The 20,637-nt window shown below is 43.2% G+C and overlaps 5 protein-coding genes across 5 annotated transcripts; 2 read left to right on the top strand and 3 right to left on the bottom strand.

The window, feature by feature from the left end:
• Nucleotides 1-327: 327 nt before the first annotated feature.
• On the bottom strand, nucleotides 328-2,397 carry LOC137786610 (uncharacterized protein LOC796453 homolog). The gene is made up of 3 exons (XM_068578602.1): nucleotides 1,837-2,397; nucleotides 1,432-1,549; nucleotides 328-785 (listed from the first exon to the last, which is right to left on the bottom strand). Exons 1-3 carry the CDS (start codon nucleotides 1,851-1,853, stop codon nucleotides 573-575), a joined length of 348 nt encoding a protein of 115 aa, XP_068434703.1. The 5' UTR covers nucleotides 1,854-2,397; the 3' UTR covers nucleotides 328-572.
• On the top strand, nucleotides 2,342-10,708 carry hid1a (HID1 domain containing a). The gene is made up of 19 exons (XM_068578601.1): nucleotides 2,342-3,244; nucleotides 3,909-4,058; nucleotides 4,716-4,886; nucleotides 5,265-5,381; nucleotides 6,011-6,117; nucleotides 6,232-6,348; nucleotides 6,932-7,139; nucleotides 7,227-7,283; nucleotides 7,371-7,511; nucleotides 7,602-7,692; nucleotides 7,769-7,920; nucleotides 8,017-8,095; nucleotides 8,275-8,439; nucleotides 8,591-8,818; nucleotides 9,152-9,303; nucleotides 9,380-9,466; nucleotides 9,549-9,640; nucleotides 9,729-9,887; nucleotides 9,975-10,708. Exons 1-19 carry the CDS (start codon nucleotides 3,179-3,181, stop codon nucleotides 10,036-10,038), a joined length of 2,403 nt encoding a protein of 800 aa, XP_068434702.1. The 5' UTR covers nucleotides 2,342-3,178; the 3' UTR covers nucleotides 10,039-10,708.
• Nucleotides 10,709-11,305: 597 nt separating this feature from the next.
• LOC137787085 (proton channel OTOP2-like) lies at nucleotides 11,306-14,154 on the bottom strand. Its single transcript, XM_068579335.1, has 7 exons — nucleotides 14,102-14,154; nucleotides 13,128-13,525; nucleotides 12,915-13,051; nucleotides 12,752-12,810; nucleotides 12,469-12,593; nucleotides 11,592-12,391; nucleotides 11,306-11,476 (listed from the first exon to the last, which is right to left on the bottom strand). Exons 1-7 carry the CDS (start codon nucleotides 14,152-14,154, stop codon nucleotides 11,306-11,308), a joined length of 1,743 nt encoding a protein of 580 aa, XP_068435436.1.
• Nucleotides 14,155-15,214: 1,060 nt separating this feature from the next.
• On the top strand, nucleotides 15,215-16,756 carry amn (amnion associated transmembrane protein). The gene is given in 1 exon segment (XM_068579346.1): nucleotides 15,215-16,756. A coding segment is annotated over 1 exon segment (1,542 nt).
• Nucleotides 16,757-17,176: 420 nt separating this feature from the next.
• On the bottom strand, nucleotides 17,177-20,302 carry LOC137786463 (tripartite motif-containing protein 16-like). The gene is made up of 6 exons (XM_068578367.1): nucleotides 19,456-20,302; nucleotides 19,171-19,266; nucleotides 18,842-19,075; nucleotides 18,415-18,586; nucleotides 18,097-18,171; nucleotides 17,177-17,718 (listed from the first exon to the last, which is right to left on the bottom strand). The coding sequence occupies exons 1-6, from the start codon at nucleotides 19,867-19,869 to the stop codon at nucleotides 17,177-17,179; spliced, it is 1,533 nt and encodes a 510-aa protein (XP_068434468.1). The 5' UTR covers nucleotides 19,870-20,302.
• Between the last annotated feature and the right edge of the window lie 335 nt (nucleotides 20,303-20,637).

The following is a 20,637-nucleotide window of genomic DNA, read 5'->3' as shown; positions in this document are numbered from 1 at the left end:
ACAGGTCCTTGTTAAGGGATCCCTGCCTGAATATGAATGCAAATGAGCAGTCCAAGACAAGTGCAAATCCTCCCTGAGACTGGTCCATGTACTCACACAGACATCAGATTCAGCATTATACAACCCAGGTACCCAACTACGAGACTAAACAAGTCACACTAACCGGCCTACAATTGTGTTTGGTGCCATTACTGCAGCCCCAGTAGCACTGTTTTCATACAACATTTAAGACAAAACACAAGGATTCGTCATCATCAGTCAGTCACAATAAGGCTCCAAGAGCAGCATGTTAACCAGACGGGTCAGAAATCAAGTGGCTCACAAAAAATGTTTGGGTTGATCACAGTTATTATTGCTAAAATGATGATCACTTTTGTTTTATTTGAAGGATGAACCCCCTCCAGATACCTGACCAGGAGCTGGTCTCCATCCATAGATGTGTAGAGATGCGAGACATCACAGTAACTGGAGATGGGTGGGAAGAGCTGAGTGAAGTGAATCAGCATGTGGTGCTCCGGTCCGCCTCAGGGACTTATATCCTCTGGTGGTTGACGAGGAGAGACATTAGGTCATCATGTGTTTATGAGCTGACATCGGCTCTGCAGGCTCTGGAAGTGGGCGTGCTTCAGGATGCGGTTGATCTGCAGGTAGGACACCAGGCGTGTAGGGCCAGCCAGTTCTGAGGATTCACCGGAGCTGAAGGGACTGCATGGGCCAACGACACATTGGCTGCTACAGCTGCCAGCCGCATGTTCTGGACTGCTGCTGGTCTCGCTGTAGGATGACTGAAATGCATATGCCAACATCAGCAATGTCCTCAACATCCAGGGTAGTTTTGTCATGATGAAATTAAAAGCCTTACAACGGAAATACATTAGGTAGACCATAGACATATGAAAAGGTCTCATAATACTTATGAGACATAATCTCATAAGACAGCAATATTTGCTGCATTTGCCAATCTTGTTCAGTTTGTTTCCGGTATGGAAGCTGAGAGACTAGAGGTCTACTACGAATCAAATTTGTGGTCTGACCAACCACAGAAATAGCAGATAGCAAATGTAATATGAATTAAAATTCTGAACTACAAGTAAATCCATCTGTTGAGAGAAAGAGCTAAGTTGATCTCCTAAACTATCGATTATATATTTAGGCAAGATCAGTTGGTAACAATGGTAAGGAATTAGCTTAGGTTACTATTATTGGTACCCGTAGGTAGACTTGGTTTGCAATATACGATGACTTCAACGTGTACGTTTAATGAAGAATACAGCATTTTCAATCATTTTTCTCTCCATTTGACATTTGAGATCCAGCTGCAGCAATTTAACCAAACTGGAGGTATCTACGTCTACTAAAAACGTCTGTTGTTTCTGACAGTTTTTTTCTCCAGTATTACAAGTATGTTTCCTTCCAGGTAAATGTCCGTACCTCATAGTCCCAGGCATCCCTGCCTGGCTCAGGAGAGAGAGGATGAGCTCTGTTTGGCCTTTTGGCTTGAGGCACGAGGTGGCCATTCTCCTCATCAGCACCGGTGCGCTGCCGTTTCCTGTTTGGTTACAAAGCACATAGGTTACACACACACACACACACACACACACACACACTCACAGACAATTAAAAACACGTACGGCATATGCCATCTCACGTATATCGTTACTGTAACAACCCATGTGTAACAACCACCGATCATTTATTACAATAAACATTGTTTTTTAAAATAACTGCTGCAAGTGGGTAAGCTAACGTCGGCCACTGTGACGGGACTCTCAACATTTTGTTTCGAACAATATCTTATCAGTTAGCGTTACATAGTGTGTCGTAGGCCTCGCTTACCTGTTTTCAGTCAACATATATGATGACACTAAATCAATCTCGGCGAGGTTCCTTCGTATTTGTTCCGACCAGACTGGAGGACCGGGGTTAACGATATCGACTCGTTTGCTCGTTTCTTGTCAGATAATGGCCTATCAAGCTAACCGATCTTAGCTAGCTAATTGTGTTGAATATCGACAGAAAACTACAAGCCATTTTGGCAACACTAAAAGAATGAGCCGATTTGATTAACTAATCGGACACTTTAAGTTATCGGCTATTTATTCTCGTCGGTTGACTGGGTGTTACCGAGCTAGTGTAAAGATAGCTCGCTCGGTTAGTAAAAAGCCAGTCACTGTTCTGAGCTAACGTCACCGCGAGCTAACCGTCTTAGCTCCTGATTAGCTGACTACGGGATATTCAAAAGATAGAAAGCCTAGGTAGTTTATTTGATGTCAGCCTAACACTCTCGGTGTCAGAGCCCGAGTGAAAATGCACCTATTTTAGTTCTACCCGGCTAGCTAGAACAGTCACAGCTAAAAAAAACCACAACCAACCGCGGCGGTTGTGTTTACATGGTACTGCGGCTGCGTAATGATGCCTTTAGGTGCTGTCGGAATATATTGCTGTATGATGCTTGATAATTCGAATATATTTTGGCGGTGGCATCGCGGATGTCGCAGAAGTGTAAGCGATCAGAATAGTCAAATTGAAGTGATAGGCACTATTACTTTACTGTAGTTTACACGTATGATCTGAAGGATGCAATTAAATTACGAAAATGTCTGAAGCATAAGGGGACGTACAAACTGCACTTAAAGGCAGCATACAATGACAAAGACGCACTCGCAGCGCACTCTTAGTTCGTTTCTGCCTTAAAGATGTAATTGATCATAATCAGAGACAAACATTTACAAATATTGACCACGGTATTGATTTTCCCTAAATATATCCTGTTTACAATACGTGTTTTTTTTTAAAAACACATTGCAGCACAATGTATATTTGCTTTAAGGTTTGAAAACACCAACTGTGCCTTTAATAAAAGGCATACGTAACAGGCCATCTTCCTATACAACGTTATTGTGGCTTTTTTAAAGTACTAAATAATGCAACAAATTACAGCCCAAAGACATAACAAAATTACAGTTGTTTATTGTTAAATGCAGAAAACAAAACATCCTGTCTCGCCGAGGGGTTTGCGTCTTCTCAATCCGGAAGTTACACCCTGTAGGAGTGCAGGTCCAGTCAGCCAATAGAGTAAAAAAACGCCTCCGCCAATGACTCAAGCGAAGGACGGAGGTGAGATTAACAGAGATCCTCAGCAGCAGCGGTCCTGTTAGTATAAAGGGGAATAATCGCAATGGGCAGCACCGACTCAAAACTGAACTTCAGGAAAGCAGTGATTCAGCTGACAACCAAAACACAGGTATATTCGCATCCATACAGCGGAATAAAGGATTAGATAAATACAGAAATGTGTCGATGAGCGCCGCTGGAGAGCATCACCGATGAGATGAGATAAAGCATATGGTGTGATAGCAAAAAGCAAACAGGCTCATGTTGCATGCGCGCTTAATAACTGTCACATTAATGTTTGCATAATTTACATGTTTATACGGTCGGTATCGAAAGACTGCATGCACTGTACTCCAAATATGTTGTATTTGTCATAGATTAGGTTAAATGATGGCCGATTCTTCGATGCAGATTTCCAAAAAGATGTATCCAGGCTGTAGATGTTTGGTTTCGATCATACAACACACGATGGCGGAGCAAAATCAAAACCGATGACGCAGGTCTGGAAATGACCACGTTTGCAGATGCGGCAGGTGGACTGTGCTGAGACCAGTGTGCCAGATAATGTTCCTAAGTGCTGCTAGAATACAGGCTGTGTTTACATTGCCATTAGGCAGGCCTTGTATGTACACGAATGACCAAACAACGATGTATTCATTATGATTCAAATGGAAAAGTATATTTAATTGCACTAGAAGATCAATCCAGCCATTGCATTTCAAATCTCACGAACATACAAATGCTTAATTTGGCTCAGATATATGGAAATTGAAATGTAAACACATTTTCTACAGCCAGTGGAGGCCACAGACGATGCCTTCTGGGACCAGTTCTGGGCAGACACCACCACCACAGTCCAGGATGTTTTTGCACTGGTGCCAGCTGCAGAGATAAGAGCTGTTCGAGAGGAGTCCCCCTCCAATTTAGCAACTCTGTGCTATAAGGTACACACACTGCTAATACATCTGTGTAATACAAACTTGTTTACAAGGCAAGATTGCAGGGGACACTCCCAACTGTGAGGCTACATCATGGAATAATGGTGTTTGTTAGAGCCCAACACATGTGTCTGTCAGCAAGGTTCTGCTTCATGCTCTCAGATGTGAATAAGTGAATCAACTCCCCTTCCTTTCCCTTTGCTTCCCGTCTCATACCAGCTTCCGTTCGAAGCCTATCAGAAACAAAACAGCCATACTGAGAGCAGTTACAGCCTAATTAAATAAAGAAGAAGAGACAAGAGCTCTTGAAGCTGAGCTGATTCAAAGTGGTTTGTTATATTGATGTGAATTCTGAAACATAGTGTTGATTAAATTTAGGTAATAAACCATTTAAAAAAAGTTATTCTTTGTCAAAAAACTACAACAACATATGTCCCTGTATCATGTATATATCAATTGTACTTCCCATTGGAAAGTATATTACGTTTACATAAAATATAAATTCATGAGCCTCAGCCTCATTTGTATTTACTCATAATAACATTTAATGAAACAAGTCTAAGACTAAATAAATCTTCTTTCGTGTGTCTTGGTCAGCAGATGTTTCCATACTGCACATCCTCATCCTCACACACCCCCTGATCATATCTCTTGTCTCCTCAGGCGGTGGAGAAGCTGGTGCAGGGTGCAGAGTCTGGTTGCCCCACAGAGAGGGAGAAGCAGGTGATCCTGAACTGCACCTGTATCCTGAGCCGCATCCTTCCTTACATATTTGAAGACCAGGACTGGAGAGGATTCTTCTGGTCGACGGTCCCCGGTGCTGGGCGAGCTGGGGTGAGTGCAGGTCACAGGAATGGGAAACCTACTGGCAAAAAGCAGGAAGACAGGTCTTTTAATCACTCTTAACACTTTTTATCTGAAAAATAGTAACACAAAATATATTGTGCTCATCAGGCTTCTCAGATGCACTTACTCCAGTGATAAGATATAGTACAATGAAAGTAGGGATGGTTTCCTCATTCCAGCTTTAAGGAGGTGTATTTCACTTATTCCCCCGTCAACCAGGAAATGTCAGCTGTACTGCACCAGTTCTTTCGAGCCAGGAACACTTTTCCCATGTTACCATTTTCATAATTTATTTCGGTGTATACTAGAGAATACTTGTTTTATCACATGGATCGAGTCTAATACATTTCTGTTCATCCTTTCCAGACAGAAGACCTGGATGAGGATGAAGGAGCTCGACCCCTGGCCGAGTCGCTGCTCCTGGCAATCGCTGACCTCCTCTTCTGCCCCGAATTCACTGTGCACAGCCATAGGAGAGGCCCCGTGAGTACCAGTGCCTCACCACCGTTAGGCAAACTTCATAATTGCTGAAGCAATACAAGGAAACTGGTTCACATGATCTATTGTGATTGTTGAAGATGTTTCCTTTTTCCTGGTCTAACGTTGCCCAACTAACCGGTCATTCCAGTTTTTTTGAAGCGAGAACGTTGAAAGAGTTCATGATTGATGAAACAAGGAAGAATTCCTCGTCACTCATGAGAAAGAAAGACATGTGGCACGACACACTGCAACTTTGTTGACACTGATGGTTTAAGCTTCTTCGGTAAATTCTTGCATACTATACTCATCATGGAAAATCTGCTCAAATAAAGTTCCTATATGGGTTTAGGCGAAAAGTAAGACTGTTCATCCATAATCTGGTTGTTTTAGCTCCCTTAACAATATGCTATGTGCTGTGATGTTTCACTTACAAGTAGCTTTGTTGCCAAAACTCAACCATACCTTAACTAGACGGATCAGAAAATACTATTGTGTCATTTGTAGAATACAGCATTAAACTGCCAAGGACTTGAGACAACAATTTTCGATGTAAACAAACAAATATTCAGAGGAATGTTAATTCTGCACTTTAATTAAAATAATGAATTCATGTTTTTTCTGACGACATCCAGGACTCAGTAGAGAGCATGCAGTCTATAGACAGCTGTGAGTACATCTGGGAGGCCGGTGTTGGCTTTGCACAGTCCCCCCCTCTCAACTACATCCATGATCTGAATAGGTGAGTCAGCCAGCTGTGTGCAGCTGTGCTCGGCAGCATGTAGCACGCACCTTTATTCTCTCATATTTTTTTTTCTGTCCACCTTTTTTAATTTTGTTCACTGATCCTCTTCAGGACAGAGTTGCTGAGGCTGTTACTAACCTGCTTCTCCGAGGCCATGTACCTGCCTTCTTCATCGGACAACAATGTCCTCAACCCTTGGGTGACGTTCTTCTGCTCAACAGAGAATAGGTAATGGGCTGATACAGGCACATCCACAAATGTATGGACAAACGTAATGTGATGATATGAACCTATCCGACCGACAAGCACATTTTTAATGGAATTTTTAAATGCCACAAGAAGTAAAACATTAATTAGTTGAGAGTAAATAGACTACGTGGAAGAAAAATTTAGCCATGGCAACAAATTCAAGAGGAGTTTGAAGCAAAAAAAAAAACATGAATAAATCTCATTCAAGTACCATTTACTCGGTCCTGTTCAGAGCTTTCAAATGTATTTCATGGTCTTCATTACAAGAGTTTGTGCAGTAATCAGGGAGATTGCTTGTGGGTCAGTTGTAAGTGAGATGTGGTTGACATGTCCCACAAAAAACTTGTAAAAGCACTCTAGGTTAAGATCTTTTTGTTGAACTTTTGTTGAACTCCTGCTCATTATGCTTTGACATTGTTTATAAATCTAGTTAAAGCCTTCAGCGTTTTGTATTAATTCAAATAAGAGACTTCAAATACAAGTTACAGGATGACTTTTATTAAAAAAAAAATATATATATATTCTTGCACCTTATTCTTATCTTCACGATTTTTCCCCCTAGACATGCTCTTCCTCTGTTCACCTCTCTGCTGAATGTGGTGTGTGCCTATGACCCAGTGGGCTACGGCATCCCATACAACCACCTGCTCTTCTCCGACTACCGGGAGCAGCTTGTGGAACAAGCAGTACAGATCCTCATTGTGTTGCTGGAGCATGATGGAGGGGCTCCCCACAGGCCCCCCTCGCCATCCAGCATGGAGGAACACGAGGTATAACACCGCCTCAAAGAAATCTGTCTGACGATCGTGCGGCCTGTGTTTAATGTCATTCAAATGAATCTCTTCCTCTCTCTGCAGTCTGCGGGCCCTGAGAATCTGTTTGTGAATTATTTGTCAAGGATCCACAGAGAGGAGGTATGCAGATTATCATTTCTATAAAATACTTGAAGATTTTCCCTGGAGAGATGTCCAAAAGCACACCTTCTGTCTGTCCACATGCAGGACTTTGACTTTGTGCTGAAGGGCCTAGCTCGCCTGCTGACCAACCCTTTGACTCAAACGTACCTGCCGAACTCTACCAAGAAGATCCAGTTCCACCAAGAACTGTTGGTGCTTTTCTGGAAGCTTTGTGACTTCAATAAGGTTGGAACAAATAACTAAAATAAAGAGTCTCTTTGGTTTAAAGTATATGTTTTTATTCAGCAAAATCCCATCTCTGTCTCCCCTTGACAGAAGTTCCTGTTTTTTGTCCTGAAAAGCAGCGATGTGCTGGATATTCTGGTCCCGATACTCTTCTACCTGAATGATGCCAGGGCTGACCAGTGTGAGTCTCATCCCAGTGACACTACCGCTTCCTCTATCGGCAAACGTTTAACTTCTGATGTGTTTTATGGCTGCAGCCCGTGTTGGACTCATGCACATCGGTGTGTTCATTTTGCTGCTGCTGAGCGGGGAGAGAAACTTTGGCGTGCGCTTGAATAAGCCCTACTCCGTCCATGTGCCGATGGACATCCCAGTGTTCACGGGGACTCATGCTGACCTGCTCATTGTGGTGAGTGTCAACTGCGTTACATCATCGGAAATGTTCTTTATTGCTGCCAAATTAAGATACAGTGCATGATCACAGCTGTCACCGTTTGTTTTCTAGGTGTTTCACAAGATTATCACCACAGGCCACCAGCGTCTCCAGCCTCTCTTTGACTGCCTGCTCACTATTGTTGTAAATGGTGAGTTGCTTTGGCGCCATCTGTCTGGCAATGCACATATATCTTTTGCAACAACAACTATTTAACAGTTTTACATCTCGTAACAAACAGATACCACTTAATCAAATAAAAATGTCTGTTATGTTTTTTAAAAAATGTTATTGAGTGAGACAGTCTTCTTAACATTTCTCCTTCTGCAGTGTCTCCCTATTTAAAGAGCCTGTCCATGGTGGCCGCCAATAAACTGCTCCACCTGCTGGAGGCGTTCTCCACCAGCTGGTTCCTTTTCTCCGTTGCCCAGAACCATCACCTTGTGTTCTTCCTTCTCGAGGCTTTCAACAATATCATCCAATATCAATTTGACGGTACGATTAAGCAGACACAGAGCAGAATTCTGCGCTTGCATGGATTTTGAAAACCTTTTTAGAGTTGCTGTCAGGATCAAGCTATTAGAAGGGACTTTGTTACACAGCTACTCATTTAGTAAATCAGTCCCTCTGTCTCTCTCACCTCCAGGAAACTGCAACCTGGTGTATGCAATCATACGTAAACGTAACGTGTTCCACCAGTTGGCCAACCTGCCCTCTGATCCCGCTTCCATCCAGAAGGCTTTGCAGAGGAAGAGGAAGTCTCCGGATGTCATTTCCCGCACCAGCTCGCAGGAGACTGTGTCCATGGAGGGCTCTCACCCTGCTGTGCCAGCAGAGCCCGGTACACTGAAGACCAGTCTGGTCGCTATACCAGGTACTGACTCTGTGTGCTATTTAGATGTTTATCTTTGAACGTTAAAACTGGCTCATTGATTAACTTAAATAAGTTGTGAAATTGACTGCCATCCATTGATTGTGGGGTGGATTTCTGTCCTGCACAGCTTACATGTTAACATTCAACATTCATGGTAAAGAAGAAAAGACGTGGCTCACGGTTATGTTTGTATGGCACAGAGAATAAGTTACAGTATATGAGGTTTTGGACACAATGCAAGTTTTTAATTCTTGGTTTTGGGCTTTTCATGGGAATTTATTAAAAAATAATCATACTTATCCTTCCTTTCCTGTCATTCATGGTTTTCTGCAGCCATTGATAAACTGACTGAGAAGTCCCAGGTGTCAGAGGACGGCACCATGGTGTCAGTTCCAAAGACAGGCCGCTCAGAGACAGCCCACTCAGACCAAAATGCAGTGGTTGGAACCAGTGACACAGAGTCAAACTCAGGCCGAGACAACGAAGTAAGTTTGCGCTCGAGTGTATGTGTTCGTTTAAAAGCATATGCACGTCAGTTAATGTATTTCTTCAAATCATTAGGATGTTTTCTACACTGAAGCAGAAATGGAGAGACGACCTTTGTCAAGCGCGTCTTCAACATCATTTTGGACTCCAACACCAGAATGGGTCGGTAACTTCTTTTGCCCTCTACAATGTTGGATATTTGTCAGAACACGTAAATGAACTAAATTTACCTTTTTTGTCCTAGGCCCTCTCCTGGAAATGTAAACTACCCCTACAGACAATCATGCGACTTCTACAAGTCCTAGTTCCCCAGGTGGAAAAGATCTGCATTGACAAGTAGGTTACTTAACTATTAAACGGCTTGTATTCCTTCTTGAAATATCACTTTTATTTTTTTTAAGTGTGCTTAAATATTTCACTGCAGGGGTCTAACAGATGAATCAGAGATCCTGAAGTTTCTCCAGCATGGCACATTGGTGGGCCTGCTGCCTGTTCCTCACCCAATCCTCATCAGAAAGTACCAGGCCAACGCAGGCACCGCCATGTGGTTTCGTACCTACATGTGGGGCGTCGTCTATTTGCGGTGAGTCATCCATAAGAGCAGAGCATTGTGCATGAAGTCGTCCATCAACGCTGACTCAACGCTAACATATTCTTGTTGTTGTTCTAGCAATGTGGACCCTCCTATCTGGTATGACACGGATGTTCGCCTTTTTGAGATCCAGAAGATGTAGACGGAAGACTAAAAATGGGACTATTTAACAGTTTCTCCTTCCTTCAGTATCTGCTGGTTTCCCAGTCAACCTCACTGTGTTTAACTTGCCTCCCTAATCATTATCAGTGCGTACACCACCTACCCGGGTAGGAGAGTCACTCAGATGGTTCTGGTAGAGAAACGTCCAGATTAAGATGGCGGATGATTGAACTATAATTTTTGTTCATAAATAACGGGGTTTGTACATTTAAGACCTCGAGACCATAGAATGTCGGGAGCGTTTCCTGAAGGCCGAAGCTCTTTTCTTGGCGGAATGGAAGAGTGAAAGTGAAGAGAAAGAGGAAACATTGTTAAACTTTGCAGCCACACTCCTTAGAGAAGATATGGTGCTTCCCACAGAGGCTTGTAACATGTCCTGGACGGCACAATATTGGTGTTTTACGTTATTTGTTGTACTCCATGCTTTAAAGTGCACTCTTTGAGTTGTGAATATGGTTGTAGTTTATGCGACAATGTAACTACAGGTTTTTGGAGACAATTATACAGATTGTATGTTTTTATGTATACAACCAGGTCTAAGTTTGTTCCTGGCTGGCTATGCTTACAATGCTTGATGTTGGAGATTGTATTTTACGTAAATTATCCTGAATATTTATATAAATATATCTATAAATATAGATGTATAAAGATATGCGACTGTGAATTCTGTGTTGATCACATTACTGAACAATATTCTTTAATTAATGGGAACTCTCTTTCAAGCAATACATATAGTTTATACACATATAATCACCATGTATCCTTTGTGCACCATGTGGATCCTCACCAAAACTATAAGTCAAGATAAATCAACCATCAATACCACCCATCCATATCAAGTGCAGAGCTTATTAGAATGTATTACTTTGTCCATCAGTTGCATAACGTTTGGCCACAACATGCTGCATAAACTCAAAGCTGCCCTACACTTCATGACCACTAGGTGTCACCATGGTCCTCTCCAGTGAACAATAACTAGATAGAGATTCTGCTTTGGGTGTTTTTTGAGCATCTAATTGCAGTTTTGCTTATGCTTAGTATGTTCTTGTCATTATACCATTACTATTTGATTTGTATATTTTACCAGCAATATGGTTTACAATTTGGGAATTTAGTTTGCCAACTAATGACAAGTAACACAATTTATTTTACGTAAACATTTATTAATATTACAAGTTAAATTCAAACATTTAATAAACAAAATATATCATAAAATTACTCTCAATTATGTTTGAAATTAAGTCCATCTAAGAGATAAAGTACACCTCAAAGAGACTGGCGACAGAGTGCATGCGGTAGAAGATTCCAAAAGGAAGTCCAATATTCACGATGGCTGCCCACATTGTGAATTTGTAGAATTTTATTTCGGTGAGATGATCAAACTGGGGACGAGCACCGAAGGCGGGCATGATCCACAGCTGTTAATACAGGGTGGGTGAAAAAGCAGGACACGTTCAATAGCAAAACATATAGATCTCTGCGTTGTTGCAATGATATTGCGATTAAAGAAATGAAAGCATAAATACAACTTACGATGATGTTAGCGAGCAGCAGAAAGGCACAGACCTCTTTCAACACTCTTCTCCTCCAAATCGGCTTCTCAGAAGTCATGGAGCATCTGGACTTGTGACGCTCCAGAACAACGCTCATCTCTGGATGTTCCCGGAAGGCGTGGGCATTTGTGTGCAGAGCGGCTTCCTGCAGCACATGGAAAGGCTCTCTATGGAGGCCTTCGACGATGAAGTAGTTCTGCAGACCGAGCTGGAGCACCGTCAGCACCGCCCAGCACAGGTTGAGGGCGTTCAGGTACCCTCTGGCTCCCGTCGCCACCGCCGCCACGATGCTGAAGTAGCTGATGATGATCTGCCCCATCGAGGCTCCCACCAGAAGCCCCACGTCCAGGCTGCGGGTGGGGTTCTTCTCCGACACGTGCTCCCTGTGGTCCAGCCTGAACACGATGCAGCCAATCACAGTGGAGAGACACATCAGGCTCGCTATCGCGATATTCATGACGAAATGAATCAGAAGGGCCTTGTTTCTGGTTTTCTCGTCTTCCGTCAGTATGTCCACCTCGTACACTATGAAGGTGACGAGTCCTGCCACCACCAGGAGTATTCCCATAGCGAGTCCCAAACGCACATCCTTTGGACAGAACTTTACGCTGTGGTGGCAGTGATCCCCCATAAGACGACCAATATTTTTCCACATGACGTAGGCCATGGCCGAAGCGAAGAGGCTGTATTCTATGTTGAAGGGGTACAGGTAGTAGAAGGCGTCTTTGAAGGTGTTGCACACCGAGTGACTGCAGTTACACTTTATGTCACCATAGCTGGCTGAAAAGGAAAGTTTTGAGTCCATTTTTCTCTCAATGAATCCATGAATTAATTGAAAACAAACCAAGGCTAAATACCTCGGTACATCTTGTGTGAGATATGGACATTTAGGTCCAGAATCTCAGTTTGGTGAATAGATTCCTCGGTCACAGCTGTCATCCACACCACCAGGTTAGTTGAAATCAGAAGAGTAAGACCACACCTGCAAGAGTGAAAACATGAGCATCCTGCAAGATTAAATAAGGTAAATGTTCTAGAATCGGAACCATTTATTTGGCAGGTGTGTTACACAAACGGGGAATTTGTCTTTGCGGGTGGTGCATTTATTAAACAAACTAGTGAGTAAAATAAATAATTTACCGTGTAAAATTAGTGTGTCGTTGCACACAGTCCTTTGCATGACACCACAGGAAGTATGTCTACAAACAGACAGGTTTTTGTTTAGTATTACCCTACTCATCCACTGTGCAAGTAAGCCTGCACATTATGCAATGCATAAGTCATGTTTTTAAAATGCAACAACCTGGACAAGAAGAAATATAGCTTGCACAACAGGGAAGGCAACTTTAACAGCAGAATCACAGGGAAGGTAGCCCACATAGGTGGCGATCTTAAAGATATCCATGAGGAAACTGAGAAACCCAAATAGCAGAAGTCCGCCTGAAACATAGAGATAAAACGGGATTAAGCCTTGAAACAAGACTCATTTAAAAACAGACAAAAAGCAAGTACTGACCTTGGAGCCACACGGGCCCCGCGTGGCTATCTTTAAACAAGACGGCTTGATCCTTTTTAGAGGTGACGACTGTGTAAAAAAGCATCCACGACATGGTGAGGAGGAGGAGAATGATGAGGAAGATTTGCCTGTGCACAGCAGTAATGGCCACGCTGTTGAAGGCACTGCCGCTCACCAGAGCGCAGCCCAGGATCAGGATGTTGATGCAGATGATGCCAGACAGGAGCCATCCACCACCATGGTGGGCCCTCTCCATCACTGCTTCCACGTGGTGAACGCTCTCCCGAACCTCCACATTGAAAGTCTGGGAAGGACCGGGAAGATGAAGGATGTTGTCCATCTGTGCTGCCGTCTCAATGTTGGATGGCCGGGCCTCCACAACATCCGTTGACATTTTTCTACCCCAAAAAATACAAGTCGTGAAGTGTTTCAGGAAAAACACGCAATAATCACACACCGTTTTAGTTAGCAGCTGCAAAAATATTTTTTTTGACCGCACATATTTTAGGCCAAGCTCAGTGGTGTACCATACACACTGCAAGATAAGATATCCCCGCCAGACACATGTTTAGGTTTAAGTATGACACGTTTTTTCCCCCCAACACTAAAATAATAAAAACAAATTCCTCTGTCTTTAAAATTGCACTCACTTCTTCTCCCTAAATGCATAATGTAAAAATATGCAAATATTTTCCATTTCAAAAGTTTAACCCATGGTAACAAGATGTTCTGCAAGTTTCCCTTCAAGCATGAGGGGAGAAGACTATTTGAAACACATTTCAATGTAATGCAGTCCAGTAGGCTACAACACTACAACTGCAACCTCAATGCATGTCGACGAGTGTCAAGTGAAGAACCTGTGTTAAGTTGGATTGCATTAAATTGTACAAAACAATTGGCTATGGCTGCATCCTGAAGTGTAGGTTAACATAACTTCACGGCACTCTGCAGTTGGTGGAAGATCACACATTTACCGAGTGAACATGTTGTCGCAGTTCCGGAACATCTGTTGAGCTATTGTTTTCATGGTGTCCTCCTCCTGCCCAACAATATGAATTAATAAATAAAAGCAGTCAGGAGCGGGTTTCAGGACACTGGGACATGTCTATATCATGGCGAAAAGGAAATGCATACGGATATGAAATGAAAAACAACGAAAGTGGAGGCGCAGAGAGGAGCTGGATCCCCGCAGGTCGGGTGCCGTAAATGAAGAGGAACAGGTGGAAATACTTTCAGCTGATTAGTCGCGTCTCCCCAAACCAGTATTGAGAGAGCAGCTCCGGTCGTTACGTCCGACTCAATTCCCGTTTGTCAACGCATTTAATTGATATTTTATGTCAACAACATAGGCCTTTACTTTTATAGACTGCACGCGACTGAGGCCCGTCATTTGGACACTGCCTCAGGGGACGACCAGGTTCAATGAGGGTGTGTGTTGTTGTGTCATGCATAGTCCTGGTACCTGTACCAGGAAACAGGATTACTGTGTTGTTTCATGAGTAAAGCCCTGCTGACTGGACATTTTTGGAAATCTGATATGTAGCTTGCGAATACAACGAAGCAGTTACATGAAGGTGTTAGGAAAGCAAGAGGAGGAGAAACGCATTCATGAAAAGAATAATCAAACACAACACAATTAAGAGGTTTTCACTGCAATGAAGTTTACTCAACGACACTAGAGACAGAAAATACGGAATGTGGAAAATATCCTATTAAGTTTTATATCTGGAACTGATTTGGATTTCATATTAATCAAGAGGTTCATTATTACATTTGCTTCCCTTAAAGGTCTCTGCATGTCTCTGTGCCAAACGTTGCAATTTAATGTTGTCATTAGTTTAATAGCATTCTTGATGTTTAGCCAACTTTCCATGCGGACCCGCAGGCAAAAAGAGCTCAGATGACGTCCAGAAGTTATCCCTTCAGAAAAGATTGTTCCTGCAAAACAATAATTGGTGCTGATGCCTGATGATGACCACTGAAGTCTAGGAAACCCATGGAAATGTCTTCTTAAGTGATCAGGATATATAATAAAAGATTGTTGCAGAATTGTAAATCGTTTACAGGTCACCTGCATTCGCAGGTTGATGTGGTGCAGAGCTCAGCAACTTTACTTGTAAGCTGTGTGCACTCATGTGCTAGTCACACTGTTAGAAGCAAAGGTCACCTTATGCTCGCTCAGTCCATCACAAATATTCAGGATGCTGAGAACACCAGACGTGCTCCTTCTCGTCTTCTGTCTTGTCGGGGCAGTGGACGCCCTGCACAAACAGTGGATTCCTGACACCAACTATGAGAACAAAACCAACTGGGACAAAGAGGCTGTTCCATGTGGCAACGACGTAGTTCAGTTTCTAGCCCAGAGGCAAGTGTCCGTGTTCGTGGAGACCACGCATGCTGTGCAGGAGATGAGGCTCCCAGTTGATGGGGAGTTCATCCTGAATTCAGGAGCTGGATTTTATGTTGTGAGCGGAAAAGATCCGGGATGCGGAGCTGGTGTCACGACCCAGTTCAGAGATTCGGAGTCCCTTCAGTGGTTCAACCCAGCTCTGTGGCAGGCAGCTGCAACTCAGGAAGACCTGCAGCGAGGAACCTTCTTATTCTCAGTGCACGATGAGAGCGTCCCTTGCCAGTATGATGATGTGGTTTTTAAAGCCCGCTCCTCTTTCAGGGTGGACACCAGCTCCAGTCAGTCGAGCATTCCTGTCAAATCAGTGTCTGTGCTGGGGAAGAAGTTTGATAGCGGATCTGAGTTCTCCCAGTACCTCAGCTCACGTTCAGGCCAGCTGCAGTTTCGAGGATCCTCTGTCGTCACTGTTGGAAACCCAGAGTGTGGGGATCCTTCTGGATGCGACTGCGGGAATTCTGCAAACCATCAGCGGATATGTAACACTGTAACATGTGCCTCTCTGAGCTGTAAGAAGCCTCTCCTCCCTGTAGGACACTGCTGTAATGTTTGTGGTGCCATTGTCACCATTCAGTATGCCGCTGGTTTCAACCTTCAAACTTACAGGCAACGAGTCCATCATCTATTTCTTATCTTGCCAAAATACAAATCCATTCAGCTGGGCATGTCTAAAGTCTTCAAGTCACAGCGGTTGATGGGGGTCATCCCTTTTGGTACCTCACCTGAGATCCAGGTGGTTGCTGTGGATGGTGAGAAGGGATCGCAGTCCGAGGATCTGGCTCGGGACATAGTGAACGATGCCCGTACTCATGGCTTGGAACTGGGGATCAGTGAAGCTGACTTTGAAGCCTCCTCCGGGAGCAGCAGCGATCAGACTGGAGGAAGTGCCGGGATGGCGGTCGGAATTGTGTTTGGAGTTTTGATCATGATTACACTCATCATCATTGTGGTGGTCCTGATTCGTAAGGGGTATGTTAAAATGCCATCGTCACTGCCGTCGCTCCCGTCTCTGAGCAGCTTGAAGAGAAGCGGCAATGTTGCAGACCTTGACGGGCCTATTGACCACGGCTTTGACAATCCCATTTTTGACAGGTCCAACATGCTGCCTGATATTCCTGGTGCGTATTCAGCTGAAACTAATCATGCAATCTCCATGACTCAGTCCGGTGTGCACTTTGTAAATCCAGTTTATGACGAGAATGAAACAGATTTTAATGCCTGAAGTTGACTGTAATGGACTTTAAGGAGGTTAATGATTTCCAAACGTACTTTTGTTATAATTTGATGACTTTACAGACCGTTCATGAACAATAAATCCTCTTATGGGGTTATAACGATTCTGCAAATGCATTTGTACAACAAATAAAATAATTATTGGCAGACTATGTTATTTTCTTTTCCTCCATCATGTCACATTCAAGAGTAATATAGTTGCAATAAAGCTGCAGTAAAATCCTAACACGCTTACTGCGTCACAGGTGTCTTACATTTACCACTAGATTGTAGTAAATGTAACCTTCAATGTTTGTGAAAAAATCCTCCAAATATACGATAACTTTTATATACCTTCTTATGTAACTTCAATAAACCTTTAAATACAGATACTGTATAAATAAATGCAGTGAAGGCAGATGATTATTTGTTACATAATTGTCTCTTTATTGAGATAAACTACATTGTCTTTTTTTGACAGCCAGGATGTAACATATAAGGGCTCTATAAAATCCGCCATGTACTTGTGGAGCAGCCTCATGGGACCGGTGGCATCATAAAAAGACACAGAGCCTTGGTGAAAGTCGATGTACAAGCCAAATCTTGTAATATCGGGGACATCCAAGGGCGTCTCCACACCAGCATGCCAGGCGAAGAAACCCCGGCTATTTCTTCCCACGCACCAGGAAAAGTCGTTCCCAGTGATGCAGCTGGTGCTTTCCTCTTCTTTACGATCGATGCTCTTGTACGTGACTCCGACATGTGCGCCCTCCCCTCTCAGCTCTGCTTCAATATAGTGCCTCCCAAGGTAAAGGCTGTCTGAAGTTATTGCCTGACGCCAATATTCGAAGCGACTAGGGTGGTCTGGGTAGCTGTGCTGCCAGGGGCTGGTGTTGGTCAGCTTTCTGTTGTCCTCCGTTACACGTAGGAAGCGATGGGTGGTATCTGGGTCAAAGGTCAAACTCCTTGTGTCTGCAATACATGGGCAGTAGAATTTGTGGGAGACATATTAATACGTATGATTTGACCTACAGGAAGCACAGAACATAAGACACTGTTACGACTGGTGGGGCTAAAACGCAGGAGCAGAGGAGACAACAGGAGACCAGGTATGGCAAAATCAAAATGTAATTTACTTAACAAAGTCACAAAACAACTAGACTACACTTACAGATAGAAGGTGGTAAAACATAAGGAATATACAACAAAAACAAAAGGAAGAAACAATCAGCGACAGCGCAGGCAATCACAGGGCCAAGAAGTGCAGGGAAACAGAGTATACGAGAGATAAGGACAACAAAATAAAACAGGAAACCCGAAACTGTGACAGAAACTGAAAAGTGTATTTACATTTCAAAAAGTCCTCTGGTGTCTCAGGATCAGGCTGGGGAGAAGGTTCAGATTCTGGTATGTGGGATTGTGTACCTACTCGCAGAGAGATTACTTGGTTATTTGATAAGACATGAGGATTCATTTCTACAAGTAAATGTGCCGATAAATAGAGAAATCTTAAAAGAATGGACCTGAGCTAAGAAAGATTGAGAATCTAAAGTTGGCGCAAACAAACAAACAAGATACACTGAAGAAAGCATGTTTGAAGCTGTTTTCTCAAGGGAGAAGTAAGGTAATGTGCATAATGTAATACTATAATACGAGTGTTACACTCACCACTTTTATAGATACATTTCAGTTTGTCCTTGTAGGAGGAGAGGATCAGGTCACACAGCTCCTGGGTAGAATCAGTCACTACCTGGATGTACGAGGTCAGATGGTCCATGCGGTTAATGTACGGACAGGGCAGACATACATCTGCCACGCCTTTCTTCCACTCTGAATACTCCTGGAACAAGCAGAACAACCGTTACAAGTATTTACGCTGCAAAATGAAGCTGCTAAATGAAATGCAACTACTATTTCTCAGATTCAGTGCTTTTCTCGGCCAAATAACTGCAGCGATAAAATTCCTGCTCTGTGTACACTGTCAACACACCGGCATCCAAAATAAACGCTGTCTCGGAGAACCTCATGTGTTAATCCAAGACATGAGATATGAGGCCTGTTTATTATCATCCTAAATATTTCAGATATTTTGTACCTGCAGGAAGTCTACATCAGACTTGCTCCTGGACAGTTTGTTCATTTGGGCCACAGTTTTCATCAGCTCTGTTTTCCTCTGCTCCAGATGTGCCTGGATGCTCTCTGCCTGTCTGAAGGCCTTCCTCTGCTCTTCCTCCAGCACATCCAACACCCCTTTCTGGGCCTCCTCCACGGTATTCTGCAGCCTGGCAAACTGCTGTTTAACAATAACAAAAACCTCCTGCACTGACGACTGGCAGAAGGGAAAGAGAAAGATTTTTTTTCCCTCCAAGAACCAAAAAACAGCCCATTAAGCATTACGTTAATGTACAAATGCATGTTAAATACCTTAATTAAGTCCTTGTTACTCTGTAGCTTTCCAATTGCTATCTCAGCTGCTGAGGCACTTTGACCGATCTCTTCTTGTTGCTTCTGCAGCTCAGTCTACAGCACAAACAATCAACACAAACATAACTGCAACAGCTGCTGCGAAAATGCAAAGCCATTAATAAAACATCTTAAATGAATATGTTTCCCTTTTGAGAAGCAAATGCAATGGAAAATAAAAGGAAATGGTTTTAAACCTCAAGCAAAGAACAAAAACATTATAAAATGAAGATGTGTTGCTTGGACCTCAATCTGTGTCCGTGCCTCCCCAACAGATGCAGTCGTGTGGCCTTCGTGCTCCTGGTTCTCACAGAGCAGACACACACAGCAGCCGTCCATCAGGCAGAAGCGCTCGAGAGGACGTTCATGAACCTCACAAGTCTGGCAGTCGATGTCGTGGAGGGGATCCACCAGGCGATGGTTTTTAAATCTGGTGTTCTCCAGATGGGGTCTGAGATGGGCCTCGCAGTAAGAAACCAGGCAGGTCCGGCAGGATTTTAGGGCCTTGCCGGGTCTGTCCATGCAGGAGTCACATAAGACATCTTGTCGGAGCAGTGTGTCGGACGTCCCGATGGCAGGATCCCTGGGCTCCTCCTTTACATCCATGTTGTGCTGACTCTCCTTCAAGTTCTCCTCATTGTTACTGCTGAGAGTAGCCATGTTTGAGAGTGGTCGCCTAGTCACATCAAACTTGATTTAGTTGAGCTTTAGTCGGTCACAAGTTACTCCACACTTATCGACTGCTTTTTCCTGCCTTTCCTGAGATCTAAGGACCACGAGGAAAGAATTGAAAACCACGCCCACGGAATTTTGTACTCAGCCAGCTGAAGCGTTCTCATTTTTCACCCCTCCCTTGTTTAACTTCTGTTCTCTCTGTATGCAACAAGACTGAGTTTAAACACAGCAGATTACTGAGCGAGACTTTCCATTCTCTGGGATATTTGGTTTAAAAAAAAATATTTCAACAATAATGGTGATAAAAAAACAGTTGTGTTTGGCTTCTGTCACAGATAAGAGAACTGTTTTATAAAACACGAGTATAGTCTACATAAAGTAATGTGTGCTTTACGGGTGCTACAGGACCATGTGGGTGTGTCACACTGTTTCCTCCTGATAACAATGTTATGCCAGAGGACTTCCTGACTCCGTGTACAGAGGCAACAGTGACGCTTGGTTTTGGTGTGTACGCAGTATGTGAAGATTATCACGATGGCTGAAGATGCCAAAACAAGTACATTCCACTCTCTGGGACGTCTCTCTCTCACCTCACGCACATACCAAAGTCTTGGCTAAGGTTTAAAATGATGTATATGTAAACAGGAAGCAACTGAGACAGGATTTACACTGACCTGTAAAAACCATAAATACATACAAACAGTGAATATAAGTTACACAATGGAATGAACTCAATGGATTTAAATGTTTGGT

The sequence above is a fragment of the Clinocottus analis genome, unplaced genomic scaffold (assembly GCF_023055335.1).
Source record: "Clinocottus analis isolate CAN_PGR_092001 unplaced genomic scaffold, fCliAna1.0.p SCAF_16, whole genome shotgun sequence".
Lineage (NCBI taxonomy): Eukaryota > Metazoa > Chordata > Actinopteri > Perciformes > Cottidae > Clinocottus > Clinocottus analis.
Note: the sequence above shows the minus strand (reverse complement) of the source record. Positions and strands in the feature narration are given on the sequence as shown.

Excerpts from the sequence above, each read along its gene's own strand:
- LOC137787085 (XM_068579335.1), bottom strand. The coding sequence starts at position 14,154 with ATGAAAACAATAGCTCAACAGATGTTCCGGAACTGCGACAACATGTTC. Across the intron at positions 13,526-14,101 it reads TGCGACAACATGTTCACTCG|AAAAATGTCAACGGATGTTG; the intron begins GTAAATGTGTGA and ends TTTTTGGGGTAG. Across the intron at positions 13,052-13,127 it reads GGGGCCCGTGTGGCTCCAAG|GCGGACTTCTGCTATTTGGG; the intron begins GTCAGTACTTGC and ends TCTATGTTTCAG.
- hid1a (XM_068578601.1), top strand. The coding sequence starts at position 3,179 with ATGGGCAGCACCGACTCAAAACTGAACTTCAGGAAAGCAGTGATTCAG. Across the intron at positions 7,512-7,601 it reads AGCTTTGTGACTTCAATAAG|AAGTTCCTGTTTTTTGTCCT; the intron begins GTTGGAACAAAT and ends TCCCCTTGACAG. Across the intron at positions 7,693-7,768 it reads TGATGCCAGGGCTGACCAGT|CCCGTGTTGGACTCATGCAC; the intron begins GTGAGTCTCATC and ends TTATGGCTGCAG.
- LOC137786463 (XM_068578367.1), bottom strand. The coding sequence starts at position 19,869 with ATGGCTACTCTCAGCAGTAACAATGAGGAGAACTTGAAGGAGAGTCAG. Across the intron at positions 19,267-19,455 it reads AGGCACGGACACAGATTGAG|ACTGAGCTGCAGAAGCAACA; the intron begins GTCCAAGCAACA and ends TTTGTGCTGTAG. Across the intron at positions 17,719-18,096 it reads ACCAGAGGACTTTTTGAAAT|ACACAAGGAGTTTGACCTTT; the intron begins GTAAATACACTT and ends CATGTATTGCAG.
- LOC137786610 (XM_068578602.1), bottom strand. Across the intron at positions 786-1,431 it reads GGGATGCCTGGGACTATGAG|TCATCCTACAGCGAGACCAG; the intron begins GTACGGACATTT and ends TATGCATTTCAG.